The sequence below is a fragment of the Simochromis diagramma genome, unplaced genomic scaffold (genome assembly GCF_900408965.1).
Source record: "Simochromis diagramma unplaced genomic scaffold, fSimDia1.1 OVJJ01000321.1, whole genome shotgun sequence".
In the NCBI taxonomy this organism is placed as follows: domain Eukaryota; kingdom Metazoa; phylum Chordata; class Actinopteri; order Cichliformes; family Cichlidae; genus Simochromis; species Simochromis diagramma.
This window is the reverse complement of record NW_024386772.1, coordinates 17,618,606-17,636,789: the sequence shown is the minus strand read 5'-3', so window position 1 is coordinate 17,636,789 and position 18,184 is coordinate 17,618,606. Positions and strand designations below refer to the sequence as shown.

The following is an 18,184-nucleotide window of genomic DNA, read 5'->3' as shown; positions in this document are numbered from 1 at the left end:
GCAGATATGCTATTCTGTGAGGACAAAAAGACCTAGCAGGAGAACCATGTATCCTATCTGGCAATAGTCCAGCGAGTTCCAATATTGGCTGAATATGACAGAAACCAGGAAGAGCTGTGGAGTGGATTGGGTATATGGGCACAGGCAGTCCTCAAATACTTGATTTTGTAATTTGAATTCAAAGTATTAATATTCATTTTTTAATATTAATTAATATTAATGTTTTGTTGAAAGATACAAAAGCCCTTTACTGACAAAGCACTGATTGCAAGGACCAATTGACAACATACACACACACACTGCAATATAAACAGGTCTGTGAGACACAACATACAGTATGTTCACACTCACGCATGTGTTTGAACCTGAAAACTATACAAAAAATGCGAAAGACCATCATTTTAATACTAAGCTTTTCTTACTGTCTGTATTGTGATTAATATTTCTTTTTTAAATTTTACAGAGGAAAATGGAAATGCAATTTTATCTGAGTGTTATTATAGTAATTAATCTCAATTATAAAGAGCAATAATAGCATACAATAATGAAATGTTTACAGTGAGCACCTGCATTAAAAAATAAACCATTTGTAGCTGGTACCTGTAACCTAGTAAAGCTGTTGTGTTTGTAGAACAAGAGCATTGCTTAAAAAACTGTGAGGAGGAGTCAATGCAAAACCTGGATGTCTTAAACCTACTTTAGCTGCACAGGGGTTGACAGAGACAATTGTTCACACAGTTTAACATGATGGCCATAAAAACAGGAATGCTTCTTTTTATTGCTTTATGGGCAGGTGAGACCTTTCACTGACGTTGAATCAAATTTGTCTTTCAAGGATAAACAATTTACAACATGTAACTGTTGTCTTGTTCTGACAGGTGTTGATGGTCAGACTCTGACAGAATCTGAACCCGTGGTTAAAAGACCAGGAGAATCCCACAGACTGACCTGTACAGGCTCTGGATTCACATTCAGCAGCTATTGGATGGCCTGGGTCAGACAGGCTCCTGGAAAAGGACTAGAGTGGGTTGCCACTATCGATGTTACTAGCAAATACTACGCACAGTCAGTTCAAGGCCGGTTCACCATCTCCAGAGACAACAACAGACAGCAGGTGTATCTGGACATGAACACTCTGAAGACTGAAGATTCTGCTGTTTATTACTGTGCTCGACACCCACAGTGTCTGATGCTGGCTGAGCAGCTGTACAAAATCCTGCTCCACATATTTTTATTATTTTGATCAATCCCAAGGAAGAAGTGTGTCTTTATGTTTAGTTTCTCCTGCTTTACTTAAACCTTAAAAGCAGTGAAACAGTTAAACATTGTCCACCAACCCTAAAACACATAAATTACTCACATTACCTTGCTGTTTGCAGTTGAAAGCAACATGTCAGTGTGGTTATCGCAGTGGCATGACCTACCTACAGGGAAAAAAAAAAATCAACAGCAAAGTTACAAACAATTGATAAACACAGAGACAAAACATACATAAATATCATTTCAAGGAAGTCAAATAAATGTTTTGAGTGTCTTCACTAAATGGTGCTGAATGCCGGTCTCATTTCAGGTCAGCTCAGGTTTTTGATTTTTAAAGGTCAATTAGCAGTTTGTGCAGAGCCGGTTCAATGAAGCAGTCATTTTAAGGTGCCCTTTAATTTAAGGTAAATAATGTAAGGAAAGAGTGAGAGACTCTTTTATTCTCTCTGAGTAACCAGTTGTTGCAGGTAAGAAGGAAGAACTCCATTTTAATAAAAAAAAGACTTACAGACAGAACCAGACTCATCAACTATCTGCTTTGTCCAGCTGAACTAAGCAGCGGGAAAAAAAGAATCATTTTGTACGACTCAAAATATTTTTGTTTACTGTTAAGGCCGTATGATGGCATGATTTTAGCTAACAAATAAAGTTCCCAACTCCATCTTACATATGAGAACAAATTTACTACAAAACATAGTAAGATGACATTTGTTTTACTGCACTGCAGAAACAAACAATTTTGTTAAATGCAGTGTAACAATTTTAGGTTCTCACCAAGCGAAAGCAAAGTGAGTTCGTTGTTGTCAGTTTTTCCTGTTAGGAAGAGTCTATGCAAAACTTAGACATTTCTCTCTTTTTAAATGAGCACAGAGGATGGTAGAGAACAAAAAACAACATGTTGGACTACAGGACAGGACTGCTGCTTCTAGCTCTCTGCTGGGCAGGTGAAGATTTTCACTGATCTCAGTATTTATATGCATTGTTTCTGTTTGTGACACAATTTAGGTGATTTTTTAAAAAATATTTTACCAGGTGTTGATGGTCAGACTATGACACAATCTGAACCAGACCTAATTAAAAGACCTGGAGAATCTCACAGATTGACCTGCACAGCCTCTGAATTCACATTCAGAAGCTCCTGTATGGTTTGGGTCAAACAGGCTACTGGAAAAGGACCGGAGTGGATTGCTTTCATACACACTTCAAGTTTTAGGTATTCTACATATTACTCCCAGTCAGTCCAGGGTAGATTCACCATCTCCAGAAATGATTCCAGCAGTAAACTCTATCTGCAGATGGACAGCTTGAAGACTCAGGACACAGCAGTTTATTACTGTGCCCGAGAGACACACAGTGAGAGGGAGCAATAGAAATGCCCTCTTTTTACGATCAGCAGGGAATATTTGGTAAACTCGGGCCTTTTTCCTACATTTTAAACATTCATTGTAAAAATTTCATAATAAATTAGTAATACAATGTGTCTTGCCCAGTGTCACCTTGTTTGAATTTATGTTCCAAATATGCAGCATCAATTTTGTTGTATCATTAAGTTAGGAAAAGTCAGTGAACAAATTAAACCAGATATGTTGACCAGTTTAGAGAAGCTCGCATTAAACTCACACTAGTTTCATCACCAAAACAGGGAGAGTTTGGCATGCCCATTAAAAGACAATATAAACACAATTTCCAACACATTAAAAAAGAAAAACATATATGCTTTTAAAAATAAATAAAACATACACTGTCATTACAACATACAGTATAGATTACTGATAAACACTTATAAGCAATCAATCAATAAATTATTACAGCATTTCATCAGAAGTGTGCTGTTTAAATATTAAACAATAATCTGCAGGCTGAGGAGAAGCCATCACCTCTTGAGTAACAACATCAAAAACATGAATTTAAATAAAATAAGCTACATTTTTCTTTTCAAAATAAAATATATCGCTATTACTTGGTTTGAAAGAACTGGTTTGAGATTAAAAGGTTAAATAAACAGTAAATCCCACTGAGAACAGTTACACAATACAAAAATATTGAGGAAAATAAATCAACAACTCCACAAACATTTTTTTAGAAATACTGCACATAAGAGACATGGCAAGAGAGAGCAATAAAAACATACTTCCTCTATTCATCCTCACGAGGTAATATTTCGTAAATTGAAGGATTCTTTCCCATAATAAGACATTTTATTTTTAAATGTTCTCTTCCAACACATCATCAAAGAAGAAATAGTATTTGTTAAACAATGGATAAAACATACAGATCCCGAGATTCATGGTGAAGAGCTCTTGAACAATTATTTTTAATAATTAAACATGAAACAACTATAAAAACTAAAAAAAACTTTATGTACCAATCGATTTGGGACAGTTCCCACTTAGGAAAAGTGAATGATCAAAACCTGCTCTGTAAAAATGCAGACATAATGTAGGGTAAAAAGTCAGACATGTGACAATGTGAAAATTCTTTTTAAACTTTAGTAAGTGTATGAAACTATATGTACCAGTGTGAGAACATAGAACCAACTACTGCAGTTTAAACTAAGCATTAGAATAGGGACGATAGATGATGATTGAACATGCATGGTTGTTGATGTTAGATTGTTTGTGTGAGTGTTTCAGATACTTTTGATGTGCTATGTTTTCCACAAAGCCATCTTTAGGGCTTAAAGGACATGGTCTGAAAAAGAAAAAAAAATCAAGTAGGCGGATTTTTTACAACAGTATTACTTCTTTTAAAAGGATTGTTTCAGAAGATAATGTGAAGTAAATCCCAGAGAGAACACTTACTCAGTAAAAAAAGTGGGAATGAGACTAGAAATACTGTTTATGTCTTATGTGAAGATTATTAAACAAAGCTAAAAGAGAGTGTTCACAACATTGTATGCCATTGGGTAACTGAGTTTCTTTGAATAACAAATGGCTCCTGTAGAGGGAGGTTTATGCAAAGTCTAGCTTCTTTATCAACATGTTGCAACCAATTCTCATTTAGTTTGTTACAGAACATCTGCAGGACATTTTTTAACCATACAAATAATCAAGTGTTCTAAATTATGGGATATATGATTCTTTGGAGTTTATTATTCTTTTATTTTCCCCAAGGTAGGAAAAATATTTATTCTTTATAATATGAAGACAAGTCTGATTCACAACAAGCAAACTTTCTCTTTTTGTTTGTTTTTTGTTTTTTTGTTTGTTTTTTGATATTTACAGGAGTTTGGAGTGAGATCAAACTGGAGCAGTCTGCCTCTGAGGTGAAGAGACCTGGAGAGAGAGTGAAGATGTTATGCACCCTTTCTGGTTATAGACTGACAAGCTACAATATATTTTGGATATGGCAGAGGCCGGGCAGAGCTCTGGAGTGGATTGGGTATATGAGCACTGGCAATAATTCTCCTGGCTATGCCAGTTCTTTTCAAAGTCGTTTCATCATCACTGAAGAAGACTCCAGCAGCAGACAGTATCTTGAGATCACAAGTCTGACAGCTGAAGATTCGGCCGTTTACTTCTGTGCCCGAGAAAGCACAGTGACAGAAAACAGAAGAACAGCTGTACAAAAACACTTAAATAGCCATGTGACTTAGATGACTTTGAAGTTTCCCTTCATATGCAGTAAATAAATAAATAAAATAATAAATTAACAAATTGAAAAAAAAACCTCTCTACATATATCCTTTTACTGTAAGAAAATGAGATTGTATTAATTATGCAATTAAAGCTAAATTGACAGGGTAAAAGGGACAGTTAAATTTAAGCAATAGCCTGAAAAAAGACAGGATAATTTTGAGAAGTAAAATGATTAACTGATGTATTATTGGAAGGTGTGTGGATGACCCTCTTTGTTCGATTAAGATGTATTCCTTATTTTATTTGCCTATATTTTCTATTTTTGCATCTGTTAACGGGACCCAAATACTTTTGTAGACTGATATAAATCATTAATTGACTGACAGTAACCTGTTAAATGTGTCACTTATATAAAGCAGAAAATGCCAGCCCAGTTATCCCAGAGAAACGTGAACACTAACCTGTTCAGTTTCTGGATTGTTGTTTAATTGTTGTTTCATTGATTTCATTGATGTGTTGTATATGAATGAGTTATAAAATCAAAATATCATATGTACATGTTCCACTCAGCCTCAATGATTGGAGCCAATTAAAAACAATGATTTTTCATATGTTTGACTTTGTGCAAACGCACTGGCCTCTGTTATTATACAGCTTATAAAATCTGTGGAGTTCACAGCACGTACGAAAACCATGTTTTTGGATCTCTTACTGCTGTTGGCAGTTGGAAATATGTGATTAAGTGTGAACAACTGACACATCCAGCCTCTGTGACTGTGCAACCAGATGATCGCCTGACTATCATCTGTCAGGCCTCTTATTCTGTTAGTGACTACTACACAGCTTGGACCAGAAAGGCAAGATGAGATAGTCTAGAGACAAGGTTTCATCTTAAACTGTAATTAACAACAAAAAATCACAAAGTCCTCCATCATTGTTCATTGTTTTGCTTGTTTTGTTTATGTTGCATTTTTATTTTTTGCAAACAATAATTACTGGGTAATGTTAATGATAAATATTCTGACAATGATGATAAAATTATAAATATCAATGAAAAAACTGTATTTTAAAGAACATTTGCTTTGCGCAGAATCCAAGGACACCAAAACAATCAAATGAAATTAGTCAGTTTGAATGACAAAATACCACGTAAACTGAGCTACAGCTGTCAGCGAAGTTTGTTTGCATTTTTGTCATTTTGGCTCTTGTCCCAGCAGCTGTTTTATCCCACTGTATTTTATCCAAACTTGCCAATCAGTCCAGGCAGACTTGACATTTTATAAAAATTAAATGATCCTCTTTAAGCCACAATTTTAGGTTGCAATAAATAAGTAGAGAAGTATGATAATATCTAGATGAATTAATTAATACTCTTAACAATGGTAAAATAAATAAAAAAAAATTTAAAAATCATTTTGAAGCTTTGTCTAAGGAATGTGTTGTTGGAAGTAGAAAGTGGGTTTTAACATGCCAAAATATGTTGAAAACGTTCTTTAAAGGTAAGCAGTAATCCTGGAAGAAGGTCTCCATTTGTTCTTATTATTGTTATTGCAATGTCATTTTATTGAATTTTTTTTTTCTTATTTCTGATGAATTCTTTATAAGCGAAGACAACAAATGAACGCTGAGGATATCCTCTGATACCTTTTCTTTAAACTTTGTTAATGCTAAAATTAAATCGTTGGTGTTAAAATCAGTAACTTGTTTTACTGCTATTACAATTGTATGATCAATCAAGTTAAAGTATTTTTTATGCTTGGTTTGCTGTAGTTAGAGTTAAAGTTTCCAGTTATGAGTTATGTATTTGATTCCATGCAAACTCGTTGTCTTCTTGTATCATTCAGCTATAAAACCTTGACAGACTGCAGAGGAGAGTTTATGTGAAAGAACATGTATCAAAAAATGTTTTCATTAGCTCTGTTATTGCTCTTAGCAGCTGGAAGTAAGAATATTTTTTGTTTCTTTGTTTGTCTTTTGTTTGTTATATAATTATATAAATGTTCAAACAATAAATATTTCCTTTTACAACAGGTGTGACGTGTGAACAGCTGACACAGCCAGCCTCTTTGACTGTGCGGCCAGGTCAACGTCTGACCATCACCTGTCAGGTCTCTTATTCTGTGAGCAGCTATTGGACTCACTGGGTCAGACAGCCTGCAGGAAAATGACTGGAATGGATTGGAGAAGCGCGTGCTGGATACACAACATACTACAAAGATTCACTCAGAAACAAATTCAGTATTTCCGTTAAAGGTTAAAGAGGGAAACTCTGATATGATGATGATGGTGATGATGATTATTATTATTATTAAAAATAATAATATTGGCTCCCGCTTAGTAATTGTTCTCTTTCAGGTGGATGCCTGTGTGGTAACAGCTTTTCACTTTTACTTAATCACTAGACACATAACACTGTTTGTTCTGAAAAATATCAAGCTTGTGCCATAATGCAGCCCATCAAAACATTAATTCACATACTAAGAAATGTCTTGATTATAAGGACCTGAACACATAACACTATTTCAGTCATGGGTGATGACTTGGAAGACTTGAACATGATTTACTGAATTAGAGAAGTTAATGTATTTGGCGATTAGACTCAAATGACTCATCATGGCACAATGGAATGCCAGCTGTGATAGGATTTAGGACAGGACCCCCCAGAGTCGAGATGCTATTGATGGTGGTGACGATGAAGACTGAGGCTTGAATGGAGCTCTGGCTGAGGTCTCTGAGGTGTAGTTGGTGAGAAGGTGGGTTGCAGGCAGGAGAATCTGAAATGGAGAATGATGGAGAGCACAGATTTAAACCATGCGAAGATTGAGGCTGATTGTCTCTGAGAAGGTGGTTGAGAAGATGATTGGACTAGACAGCATGGGAAAGCAGTAGTCATGTAAGGCTGATAAGTGATTACAGATCTTCCTTATTGAACTTGTGCACAAGCTTCATGCAGAAGAGTATAACCCACAATCCAAATATTTAAGCTGAAGACAGGTAACAATCATGAACAGACTATCAGTGCAGCGAATAATCAAAAAAGCAGGGAACAGGTTAAAGACAAAGTTGATGAAACCGTCCAAACTATAATACAAAAGAGGATAATCTGGAAGACTGTACTGAGCTGTACATGATTATACAACAAACAAGAAAACAAGGAATATTAAGAAATGCATAAAAAACTTGAATGGAAGGAGACAAGTTTGTATGACACATTTGAGGTGAACATCGTTTCTTAGGCGGCATCACTTTATTATTAGATAATGTGACATGAAGCACAGCTACTCCATTTAAAGTTTGAACCCAGCAGCTGGCTGAATCTTTCTGGTATGAGAGTTTGGATGTTCTCTGTGAACTCCCTTTTGGCTTCCCCTTTTAGTCCAAAGACACTCTTATTAGGTTAACAGACAGGGTGTCATATTGTAGAGTATTTAAAGTGAGGACACAAAATGCAGGACGCTAACCCTAAGTCAAAAAAGGTGAGCCTTTTATTTTGGCTGAAAAAAAGTCCAGCTCAAAATATAACAGATGGTAACACAATGCGACAAATCCAGGCAACACAGAGAAACACATATGAAAACAGACAGGGTAGGAAAACAGTAAAACTGTCGTGGTTTTTGGTTTTGATCCAGTGTTTTGAGTTAGTGGATTTTCTGGTTTTGTTCATTATGAATTTTACAGTCAGTTAACGTTTATATTGTTTGTTGCTGTCATTACCTCAGTATATTTAATCTTGTTCTGTTTTACATTGTGTCAGACTAATTCCTCCCTGTGTGTTCCCCGTCCTCTTGTGTCTAGTTTCCTGTGTTAGTTATTGGTGTCTCCCTGTAAAGTCAGCCTTGTCTCCATGTTTTAGCTCTTTTGCACATAAATCTATTTAATACTTCAATTTTTTGTCTCCATTTATTTATTCATGCTATTTTTATTTAATCTATTTGTACATATTAACCAGCGTCTGCATGTGCAAAGCAGAGAGACATGCTTTTTCTTTGCACACATGACAATAAACACTTTGAATCCTTGAATAATGAATGCTAGTTTGTCTGTTTCCCCAGTCGGGTCTCTGTGAGGTCTATCATGTCTGTTTATGAATGTCAAGCTTGGTCTCGCTCTCTCTGTCTTTTGCCCTCTTGCTCTCTCTCTGCCTCTGTCTCTCTCTTGTCCCTCACTCTCTAGCTATCTCTCTTTCATGTCTCTACCTCCCTGGCTCTCTCTGTCGTTCCACTCTGCCATATCTATTTGCCGTATGTTTGCTATACTCTTTCCACATCAAGTTGTGTGCCCTAGTCTGTGTATCCGTGTGTCTTATTTTGCCTCTTGTGCTTTGTGTTCAATTTTGCTTCGCCTGTCTCATCAGTCACATTTATGTTAGCTGTGTTTTCACCTGTGGTCTGTTCCCTAATTAACCCTTATGTGTTTATATTATCTGCATCTCCCTCATCCCTCAGTTCTGTGGATTCTGCCTGCCTAGTGTCTTCTCAGTTTTAGTTTTGTTATCTGTGAATTTGCAATAAAGCTGCCTTTAAGTTTACTTTTGCCTGTGAGTCCTGTACTTTTAGGTCCAATCGTGCCTGCCTCACACAGCAACAAACAAAAAATATAAACAAAAAAATAAACAAAAAAGACAAAACTTTACAAGCAATAACTTATGTAAAAGAAATACAATTAATAATTTTCATAACTGATCTGGCTTTGATATTTAAATTATACACAAACTACATATTCAGAGTATCTGTGATACTGTACAGTTATCACCTTCCTATGAGGAGGAGCCAATGCAAAATTTAAAAACTCATCAAGTCTACTTAACTGACTTCAGGGAGAACAGAAGCAATCAAGCAATTCAACACGATGGACTACAGGACAGGACTGCTTCTCTTTACTCTCTACTGGGCAGGTGAAGATTCTCTTTTCAACTTCAATATGCATATACAATATTTTTTGTGACACAAATTAATTTACATAATTTTTGAAAACCAGGTGTCAATGGTCAGACTCTGACAGAATCTGAACCAGTTACTAAAAGGCCTGGAGAGTCCCACAGATTGACCTGCACAGTCTCTGGATTCACACTCGGCAGCTACGCTATGGCCTGGGTTAGACAGGCTCCTGGAAGAGCACTGGAGTGGATTGCTTATATAGGCACTTCTAGTTCTCCTATCAGATACTCCCAGTCAGTCCAGGGTAGATTCATCATCTCCAGAGATGACTCCAGCAGTAAAATCTATCTACAGATGAACAGCTTGAAAACTGAGGACACAGCAGTTTATTACTGTGCCCGATGAAGCACAGTGCGAGACAGCAATAGAAATGCCATACAAAAACTACTTCCTCTATTTACTTTCACCACTGGGAACATTTAACGATTTCAGTGTCACTATCCTGCATTTCAGCTTCTTTGAGTAGTGCAGCAGATTACTGCAATTTTAACCAATGTTTAACATTTCAATACAGGTAGATTTTTCTACCTTTGTTTTTTCTCATTTAAAGATAGCAGTTCGTCTTGTTTATTTCTAGCCTGTGATGTGGGGATGAGGAGGAGATGGGTTGCATGAATGAGAGTCTAAAAGGGAGAATGGTGAGAGCACTGAGATTTAAACCACATTAAGCAGAGGCTGATTTGCTCAAAGAAGGAAGACAAGAAGATGATTGGACTAGAAAAATGACAGCTTTGAGATTGACAGCATTTTAAAATAAACTAATTTTCTTCATAAAGGACCTAACCTCCAACAGCTTCACCTGAATAGAAGCTATTTAAAAAGACCAATTGTCACTGTAGTGGCAGACTATGTGTTTTTATGAGGACCCAAATGCAGACCACAAGAGTTTCTCATTTGTTAGAAACAGTTTCAAAACCCTAATAAAGTTGTTAAAAAGGACAAAATGACAAAAGGAGTTAAAAGCAGGGCAGTCATGCTGGTTAATAGCATCAATAGCTTAAGATGAATATGACTAGTATTATTTTCACTCTTTAGTATAATAATCAGATATGATTATCTGATGAAGTCAGAAGAAAGAGCAAGAGAGATCAGTTTAGTTCAGCTTTAATCATTTTCTCTGTAGGTGTTATGCTGGACAGTTGGATATTGTAAAGACCTTTAAGTGGATTTATTTTAGTAACGTGTGTGTTTCTGAATAAACACAGAATAATCAGATAAGTGATCCATGGAGATAACAATGATTTTTTTTTTAACATGATGGACTGTAAGACAGGGACAACAATGTCTTCAAGTCTCTTTTTGGCAGGTGAAGCTTTCTTTGACGTTTATTTAACATGATCTGGTCTGTCCTGTTACGTTTGCATGTGTTCATTGTCAGACAGAATCTCAACCAACAGTTTCAAAACTCTAACAAAGTTGTTAAAATGAATTGACTTGAAAGCAGGACAGCTGTACTGACAGCAGTCTCTAAATCTGTTTGCTTCATCACTGGTTTTCTTTAGGTGGGCACCACTTTTTGCACAATTTTAGTAGTAAAGAATTTGGAGAGATTAAAAAAACAAAAAAGAAAACTAAATAAACACATTTAAAAAATATTTTTTAGGTTAATAGCATCAATAGCTCAATATGAATATGACTGTAGTATTATTTTCACTCCTTAGTATAATACTCAAATATGATTGTCTGATAAAGTCAGATGAAAAGGAAAGAGAGATCAATTCAGTTCAACTTTAACCATTTTCCCTGTAGCTGTTATGCTGGATAGTTGCATATTGATAAGACCTTTAGGTGGATATATTTGAGTAATGTGTGTGTTTCTGAATAATCAGATCAGTGATCCATGGAGATAACAATGATTTTTGCTTCCACTAGTGTGTTTAGTATCTGTCTCATCAGGCTAGACTAAATATTTGCAGTCTGGACACTCATTGGATGTCTCCTGTCTGAGCTCAGAGTCTTCTGTTATAACAGCAACTGGTTAAAAAGAGATTATTTACTCCTTTCGTGTAAGATAAGAATAAATATATACATAAAAAAAAAACATTTCCTATACAAACACTATTCATTAATACAACTCTCAGTATTGTTATGAAAATGAAATTTGGATATTAGAGATTTTAGGACTGGTTGTGTGTTCTTCACCAGAGGTTCTATATTGACAGTATCTTAGCTTTCCCCAGGACTGCACTCTTCTGGATAAATGGTAAATGGCCTGTATTTGTATAGCACTTTACTTAGTCCATATGGACCTCAAAGCGCTTTACACTACATTCAGTCATCCACCCATTCACACACACACACGTTCACACTGGATAGACACCTCTGATGCTGTGTCTGTAATCTACTGATCTTCCAGTTTTGGGGTTCATGTTCCTATTACATTCAGATAACTTTATTAATCCCAAAAAAGGCCATTTCTTCTGCTACTTACCCACACAAACTACTCACACAATCAAACTCCAAGGTTCAAAATAAACCATTAACAGTTAACAGTAAATTTCAGAACCCATTCTGAAACATTACTGTAAATATAACTGAGAAGGCAGAAAAATCCATGTGCTGTTTAAAATATTGAAGAGTTGCCTGAAGATCCTGTGATGAGGTTGTTTTACTGTAGCAAACACAATAGAAAGATTAAACTATTAATTATTATATAATAATAAACACATAGTATAATGATGAGAAATTTTTCACCACCACTTATCCACAAATCCACACATATCCGGTATTCAGCAGAATAAGTTGTGAGAGAAAGCAAATGGCAACACTATTCTTTTAAGATTTACAAATACTGTTTATGTCTTATGTACAGATTAACACTAGACACACAGTTCATAATCTTATATGATTTTATCTGCTTTCCAAAATGGTTATAAGTTGTGTAACTGAGTTTTTGAATAACAAATTCCTCCTGTAGAGGGACGTCTATGCACGTTTTGCCTGCTTATAAACACATCAGAGCCATTTCTCATTTAATTTGTGGCAACATATGACTTCTTGGAGTTTATTCTTTATTTTTTGTACAGTTCCACATTCAGCTCGCATCTCCAGGTTCCGGCGTGCTACTCAACGCATGATTAGATGAATGCCGCCAGCCTCCCACTGACCCTGCCCCCTGAAACCACTGCCTCTGCAGCTGACTGACAGCCCACACCCCACCACATATATTTTATCAGTCTGTTATGTTCTGTTGTATGTTTATTTCAGTGAGAGACACTATAAAAAAAAGTGGAGCTGTATCTCAGGATATGTGAGTATTTTCAGTCAGCTCAAGGCTGTTTAAACATCTCCAGAGACAACAGCAAAAAAGCATGTGAATCTGGAGATAAACAGTTTGAAAAATGAAGATTCTATTTGTTACTGTGCTCGAGGGTCACAGAGGCTGGACTGAACACAGTGACTCTGATCATGGACTCTTTTAAAGGGTGATTCAAACATCCGGCACATACTTAGAACATTCTTACTTTGCCTTCCACAAAAATACACTTGTTATAACTGTTCTTACAGGCAATCTTACATATTACTATTTACTATTAACTTAATAATTTACAGTATTTAGATGATACCAATTGAGTCACAATTTTATATTTATTTGAGAAGCACTTAGGTAGAGTACAGCAGGTATCTGAGAGTGTGTGTGTAACAGCAGTCTAATATAAGATTAACTGAAATAACTCTCATAGTCCCTTATCATCTCATTGCTTGAACTTAAAATACATTGCAAAGTAACAACAGTAAAACGAAGTCACCTTTCATAATGTATGTCTTAAATCTGAGTGAGTAATGAAATTAGAATCTAATAGAATAATTTTCCTTGCATATTTTCATGTTGTTTGTATAGACAGTCTTTTTTCAGCAGGCTTCAGTTAGACCCTAATGAATGCTTTATGCATTTGTATGCAAATTCATTGACTTCTTCTGTTATGCAGGTATAAAAGCTTGACATCAGACTGTGTTGTGGAGTTCATATCATGACACGTTCATCAAAAAACATGTTTTCTGTAGCTCTGTTATTGCTCTTAGCCACTTCACGTGAGTCTCTTTAACATTCACAGTATTTGTTTTGTAATATAAACAATTTGTCACAAATCTTTTTTTTTTTTTTAAACAGGTGTGAAGTGTGAACAGCTGACACAGCCAGCCTCAGAGACTGTGCAGCCAGGTCAACCTCTGACCATCACCTGTCAGGTCTCTTATTCTGTTACTGGCTACTACACAGCTTGGATCAGACAGCCTGCAGGAAAAGGACTGGAGTGGATTGGGATGGCAGCAGCTGGATCTACAACATACTACAAAGATTCACTTAAAAGCAAGTTCAGCATTTCCACAGATTCCTCCAACAGCAGAGTGACATTAAGTGGACAGAATATGCAGCCTGAAGACACAGCTGTGTATTACTGTGCCAGACTCCCACATTAACACACACAATCAGCAGCTCTGTACAAAAACCAGTGAGAGCCTCAATACTTAAACTCACCAGAGGAGGAGCCCCCAGGCCACTTATTATGTTTTGACATAGATGATTGTTAGAGGAAGAGGCAGTCGATGAGAAAAAGAAAATCACTTGTAAAAATATACATTAAAAACACAAAAACTAAAAATATATTTTTAGGTCTTAACTTCAGAATGCAACAAATAAATAAACAAGGTAAGGTTATAAGGAGTTAAATAAATCAGTGGAACAATTCTGGTGGAGGGTGTTTAGTTTCCATTTGTTGTCAATTTGCCTCATAACATTTAGTTGTTGTGAGAAAGACAAAAAAGTTGTTGTGTACAAAGACAAAAATAAAAATTCTCAATAATATGTAAACTGTGAGGTTACATATTAGAAACAGTGAGATACTTGACATGCTTTTTGTTTAAATCATTCAATGGAAATTTTTACAGATTTCTATAAAATTATTTTGTTCTTATTTTCTCTTTTTCTTTGTGTGTAATGTGAGCCTTAAAGCTGGTTATGTAATCAATTTTTTTTATCAGTTGTTACTTGAAAAATGAGAGCTAAGAACTAACTGTAAGTAGTAAAAGTCTGTACATGTTTTAATATTCTACTATACCTCATATGGTCATTTCTCTATACTAAGTTTAGGTTTAGACAATATATTTCATTGAAAAAAGGCAGGTTTACATTTTGCACTTCTGTTTCCTGCTTATTAGACAGAAACTACCAGGGGTAATTGAGTGGTAATGGTTTGAAAATTACTCCATTATTACCTTCTAGTTTCTGCCTGTAAAATAGTCAGATGTCTATTCATATTAATGTACAGAATTCACCTGCTTGCTGCTACTACTGCACATTCACCCAATGTATACTATATACTATATATATATATATATATATATATATATATATATATATATATATATATATATATATATATATATATAATGTTCTTCCTCTACACACCCCCCCCCAATTTTTTTGCACATGTCGAGGAGCGTGTCAGGCTACATTTCACTGTGTGTTATACTTGTATAACTATGCATGTGACAAATAAAGAACCTTGAACCTTGAACCTTGAACCTTGCCTTGTTACCCTACTTTCCCCATTATTACGCAGCTATAATACAAAGTGCAACACAAATCTTGTCAGAAGCAGTTGATTCCTTTCTGTGAGGAGGAGTCAACAATTCAAATGCAAAAACTCAACTTCTACTTAACTGAGGGTTGAAGGGAACATTTAACACTCAGATCACACAATGGCCTATAGGGCAGGGCTGCTGATTTTAACTGTCTGCTGGGCAGGTGAAAATTGTATATATATATAGTGTATATGTCTCTCTCTCTCTCTCTCTAATACATTTCTTTTTCATTTGGACAGGTGTTGATGGCCAGACTCTGACACAGTCTGAACCAGTGGTCAAAAACCCTGGTAATTCACACAGACTGACATGTGCAACATCTGCATTCACATTCAGCAACTACTGGATGCACTGGATCAGACAGGCTCCTGGAAAAGGACTGGAATGGATTGCTATTATACGCACTTCAAGTTATAGTTATTCTGCGTCTTATTCCCAGTCAGTCCAGGGTAGATTCACCATCTCCAGAGATGATTCCAGCAGTAAACTCTACCTACAGATGAACAGCTTGAAGACTGAGGACACAGCAGTTTATTACTGTTAGATTTGTATTGTTGATTGTCATTTATGCTTAGAAATATTTACTTATATATGCTTAGAGTTTTGTAATTAGTTGTAGATTGGTAGAGGTTTTGATCCTTGATAGTCTGCAAACTTTGTGTGTATTAGACAGCACTTTGGGAGCATGAGAGGTCATACCGTGTCTTATTGTTTTATGGTAGGATTAACGTAGTTGCATCTGTTCTAGTCTAAGTGCTCTTTGTTTAGATGAACTGCAGGACTTCCTCACCGTGTTATCTAGGGTGAACCATCTAGGGTGAGGGGGAGGCTACCCTCTTCCTGACCAAGGATGTTTGACCCTTTGATCAGCAGTCCACACACACACACACACACACACACACACACACACACACACACACACACACACAGGCAAGGTACTCTTTGTGTGTATGTAGACTTCATATGTTAATGAACTTATGCATATTCATGTAACCTCAATAAAAGGACAGTGGTACGGGAGAACGGACGAGAGCACGAGAGCAACTGGGGTCAGGCGAGGGAACGGCGCCTGTCCGGTTTTCTCCCGTGCACGAGTAACATGAAGAAATTTGCCTACTTGTGTCTTGCTTTGCAGTGTAATTATATTGTCTTCAACGTTCCAGCGGATGGGTTCAAGCTACAAACCTATCAATTACTGTGCCCGACACAACACAGTGAGAGACAGCAATAGAAATGCCATACAAAAACTACTTCCTCTATTTCCCAACACCAGGGAATGTTTGGTTGACTCAGGGCTTTTTTCCTAAAAAACAGAGATAGTTTTGGCATGCCCTTACAACCCATTAAAAGACACACATTAAAAAAGAATAACATATACTCTTTTAAAAATCAATAAAACATACAGTGTCATTATCACTTACAATAGAGATTATTGATAAGTATGTCACTATCTAAACATGTATAAACGACATCAACAAATTATTACAGCATTTCACCAATGGGTTGCCATTATTAGATATGATGGTGGAAGCACTTACTATTCTCAGTCAGTCCAAGGCCGGTTTACCATCTCCAGAGACAACAACAAGCAGCAGCTGTATCTGCAGATGAGTCTGAAAACTGAAGATTCTGCTGTTTATTATTGTGCTCGAAAGCTACAGTTACTGAAACTGTTCAACAGCTGTACAAAATCCTACCTTCCTCACTGTTAGGCCAGTAATATTGTCAAGATTATGTCGCAACTTTTCTCTTCTTACTTCCCTTTTTCATTAGATACATCAATAGAAATTTGATTCCCAACTAAAATTTGTATTTTTTTAAACTGATTTTTTGGTCATTTGGTCCTTTCTTTAAGCAGCAAACCACTCCAGATTAGACTTAAGAGTAGGGATGGGTGCCATGATGGCACCGGATACCGGTAGTAACCAGACCGAAAAGCAGCGCACATTTCGGTGCTTTATTTCGGTGCTTTTTTTTCCTGAGATGTCACACACTTTGAATTCTAGCCAATCATTTTACATTTGCAAGCGTAGTAGGCGGGGCCAGATACGTACGTTCTTTTAGAGCAGAGCTACAGATTAAAAATTGCCCAAGGCTAAGCAGCCAAAAGTCTGGCTGTACTTCACAGCAAAAGATGCAAACTCAGCAGCCTGCAACAAGTGCTTTAAGCTGATACTGTGCAAAGGAGGTAACTCCTCGGATCTGATGAAACACCTGGCGACGCATAGCGTTTTTTTTTTTTTTTAAAGCCGAGAAATGCACCGTATTTGATAGCTTGCTGCGAGATCTCACACCGAGCACATCTACTGCGGGTGGGTTGCCTGTTATCGACCCGGAATTAGCAACATCCCCCAAAAACACGAAGAGGAGAGTCCTGGCCCCTAGCCCTGCCAGTGTAGCAGAAATAATGACGGATGATGATGGCAGCAGCAGCCGTTCTTCTCTGCGTGAGTAGCTTAATGTTGTTCGTGTAATTTACGTTCAGTAGGTTAACTAGCAAACACCGTCATAGTTACATGCGGCTGTCTTCTTGTTTGATGGCAGATACTCCCTTCACCCTGGCCAAAAAGGCTAAAATGACCACAGAAAAAGTGGGAAACAGCTAAACACGAGAGGTTTTTGGATACAGTTTGTATTTTTTTCACCCATTGTTTAAGCACTGCTTCCAGCCAAGAGTGATACCATAAATCCCCTATAGCTGCAGAAAAGGCTAACATTGTTATCTTTTTACAAAAAAACAGCTGAACATGAGAGGTTTTTGGACAAAGTTTGTGTTCTTCATTCTTTAAGCACCGGTGTTCTGACAAACCATCCTACTTTGGCAAA

At 36.5% G+C, this 18,184-nt stretch overlaps 2 protein-coding genes, 1 long non-coding RNA gene and 1 gene segment (V, D, J or C); 3 read left to right on the top strand and 1 right to left on the bottom strand.

The window, feature by feature from the left end:
* LOC120713955 (immunoglobulin mu heavy chain-like) overlaps positions 1-18,184 on the top strand; it is a 539,092-nt gene that overhangs the window by 104,234 nt on the left and 416,674 nt on the right. The gene's annotated exons all lie outside the window — the stretch shown is intronic.
* The window catches only part of LOC120714171, a 514,712-nt gene that overhangs the window by 85,095 nt on the left and 411,433 nt on the right, over positions 1-18,184 (bottom strand). The window lies entirely within an intron of this gene.
* LOC120747509 (immunoglobulin epsilon heavy chain) overlaps positions 4,272-18,184 on the top strand; it is a 438,017-nt gene continuing 424,104 nt past the window's right edge. The window contains exons 1-2 of the mRNA XM_040053437.1: positions 4,272-4,373; positions 4,485-4,788. Of these exons, the coding sequence (XP_039909371.1) occupies positions 4,325-4,373; positions 4,485-4,788 (353 nt within the window). The 5' untranslated portion in view covers positions 4,272-4,324. The remainder of the gene's footprint in view (positions 4,374-4,484; positions 4,789-18,184) is intronic.
* LOC120714143 lies at positions 9,597-10,149 on the top strand. The segment is given in 2 exon segments: positions 9,597-9,732; positions 9,816-10,149. Coding segments are annotated over 2 exon segments (351 nt in total).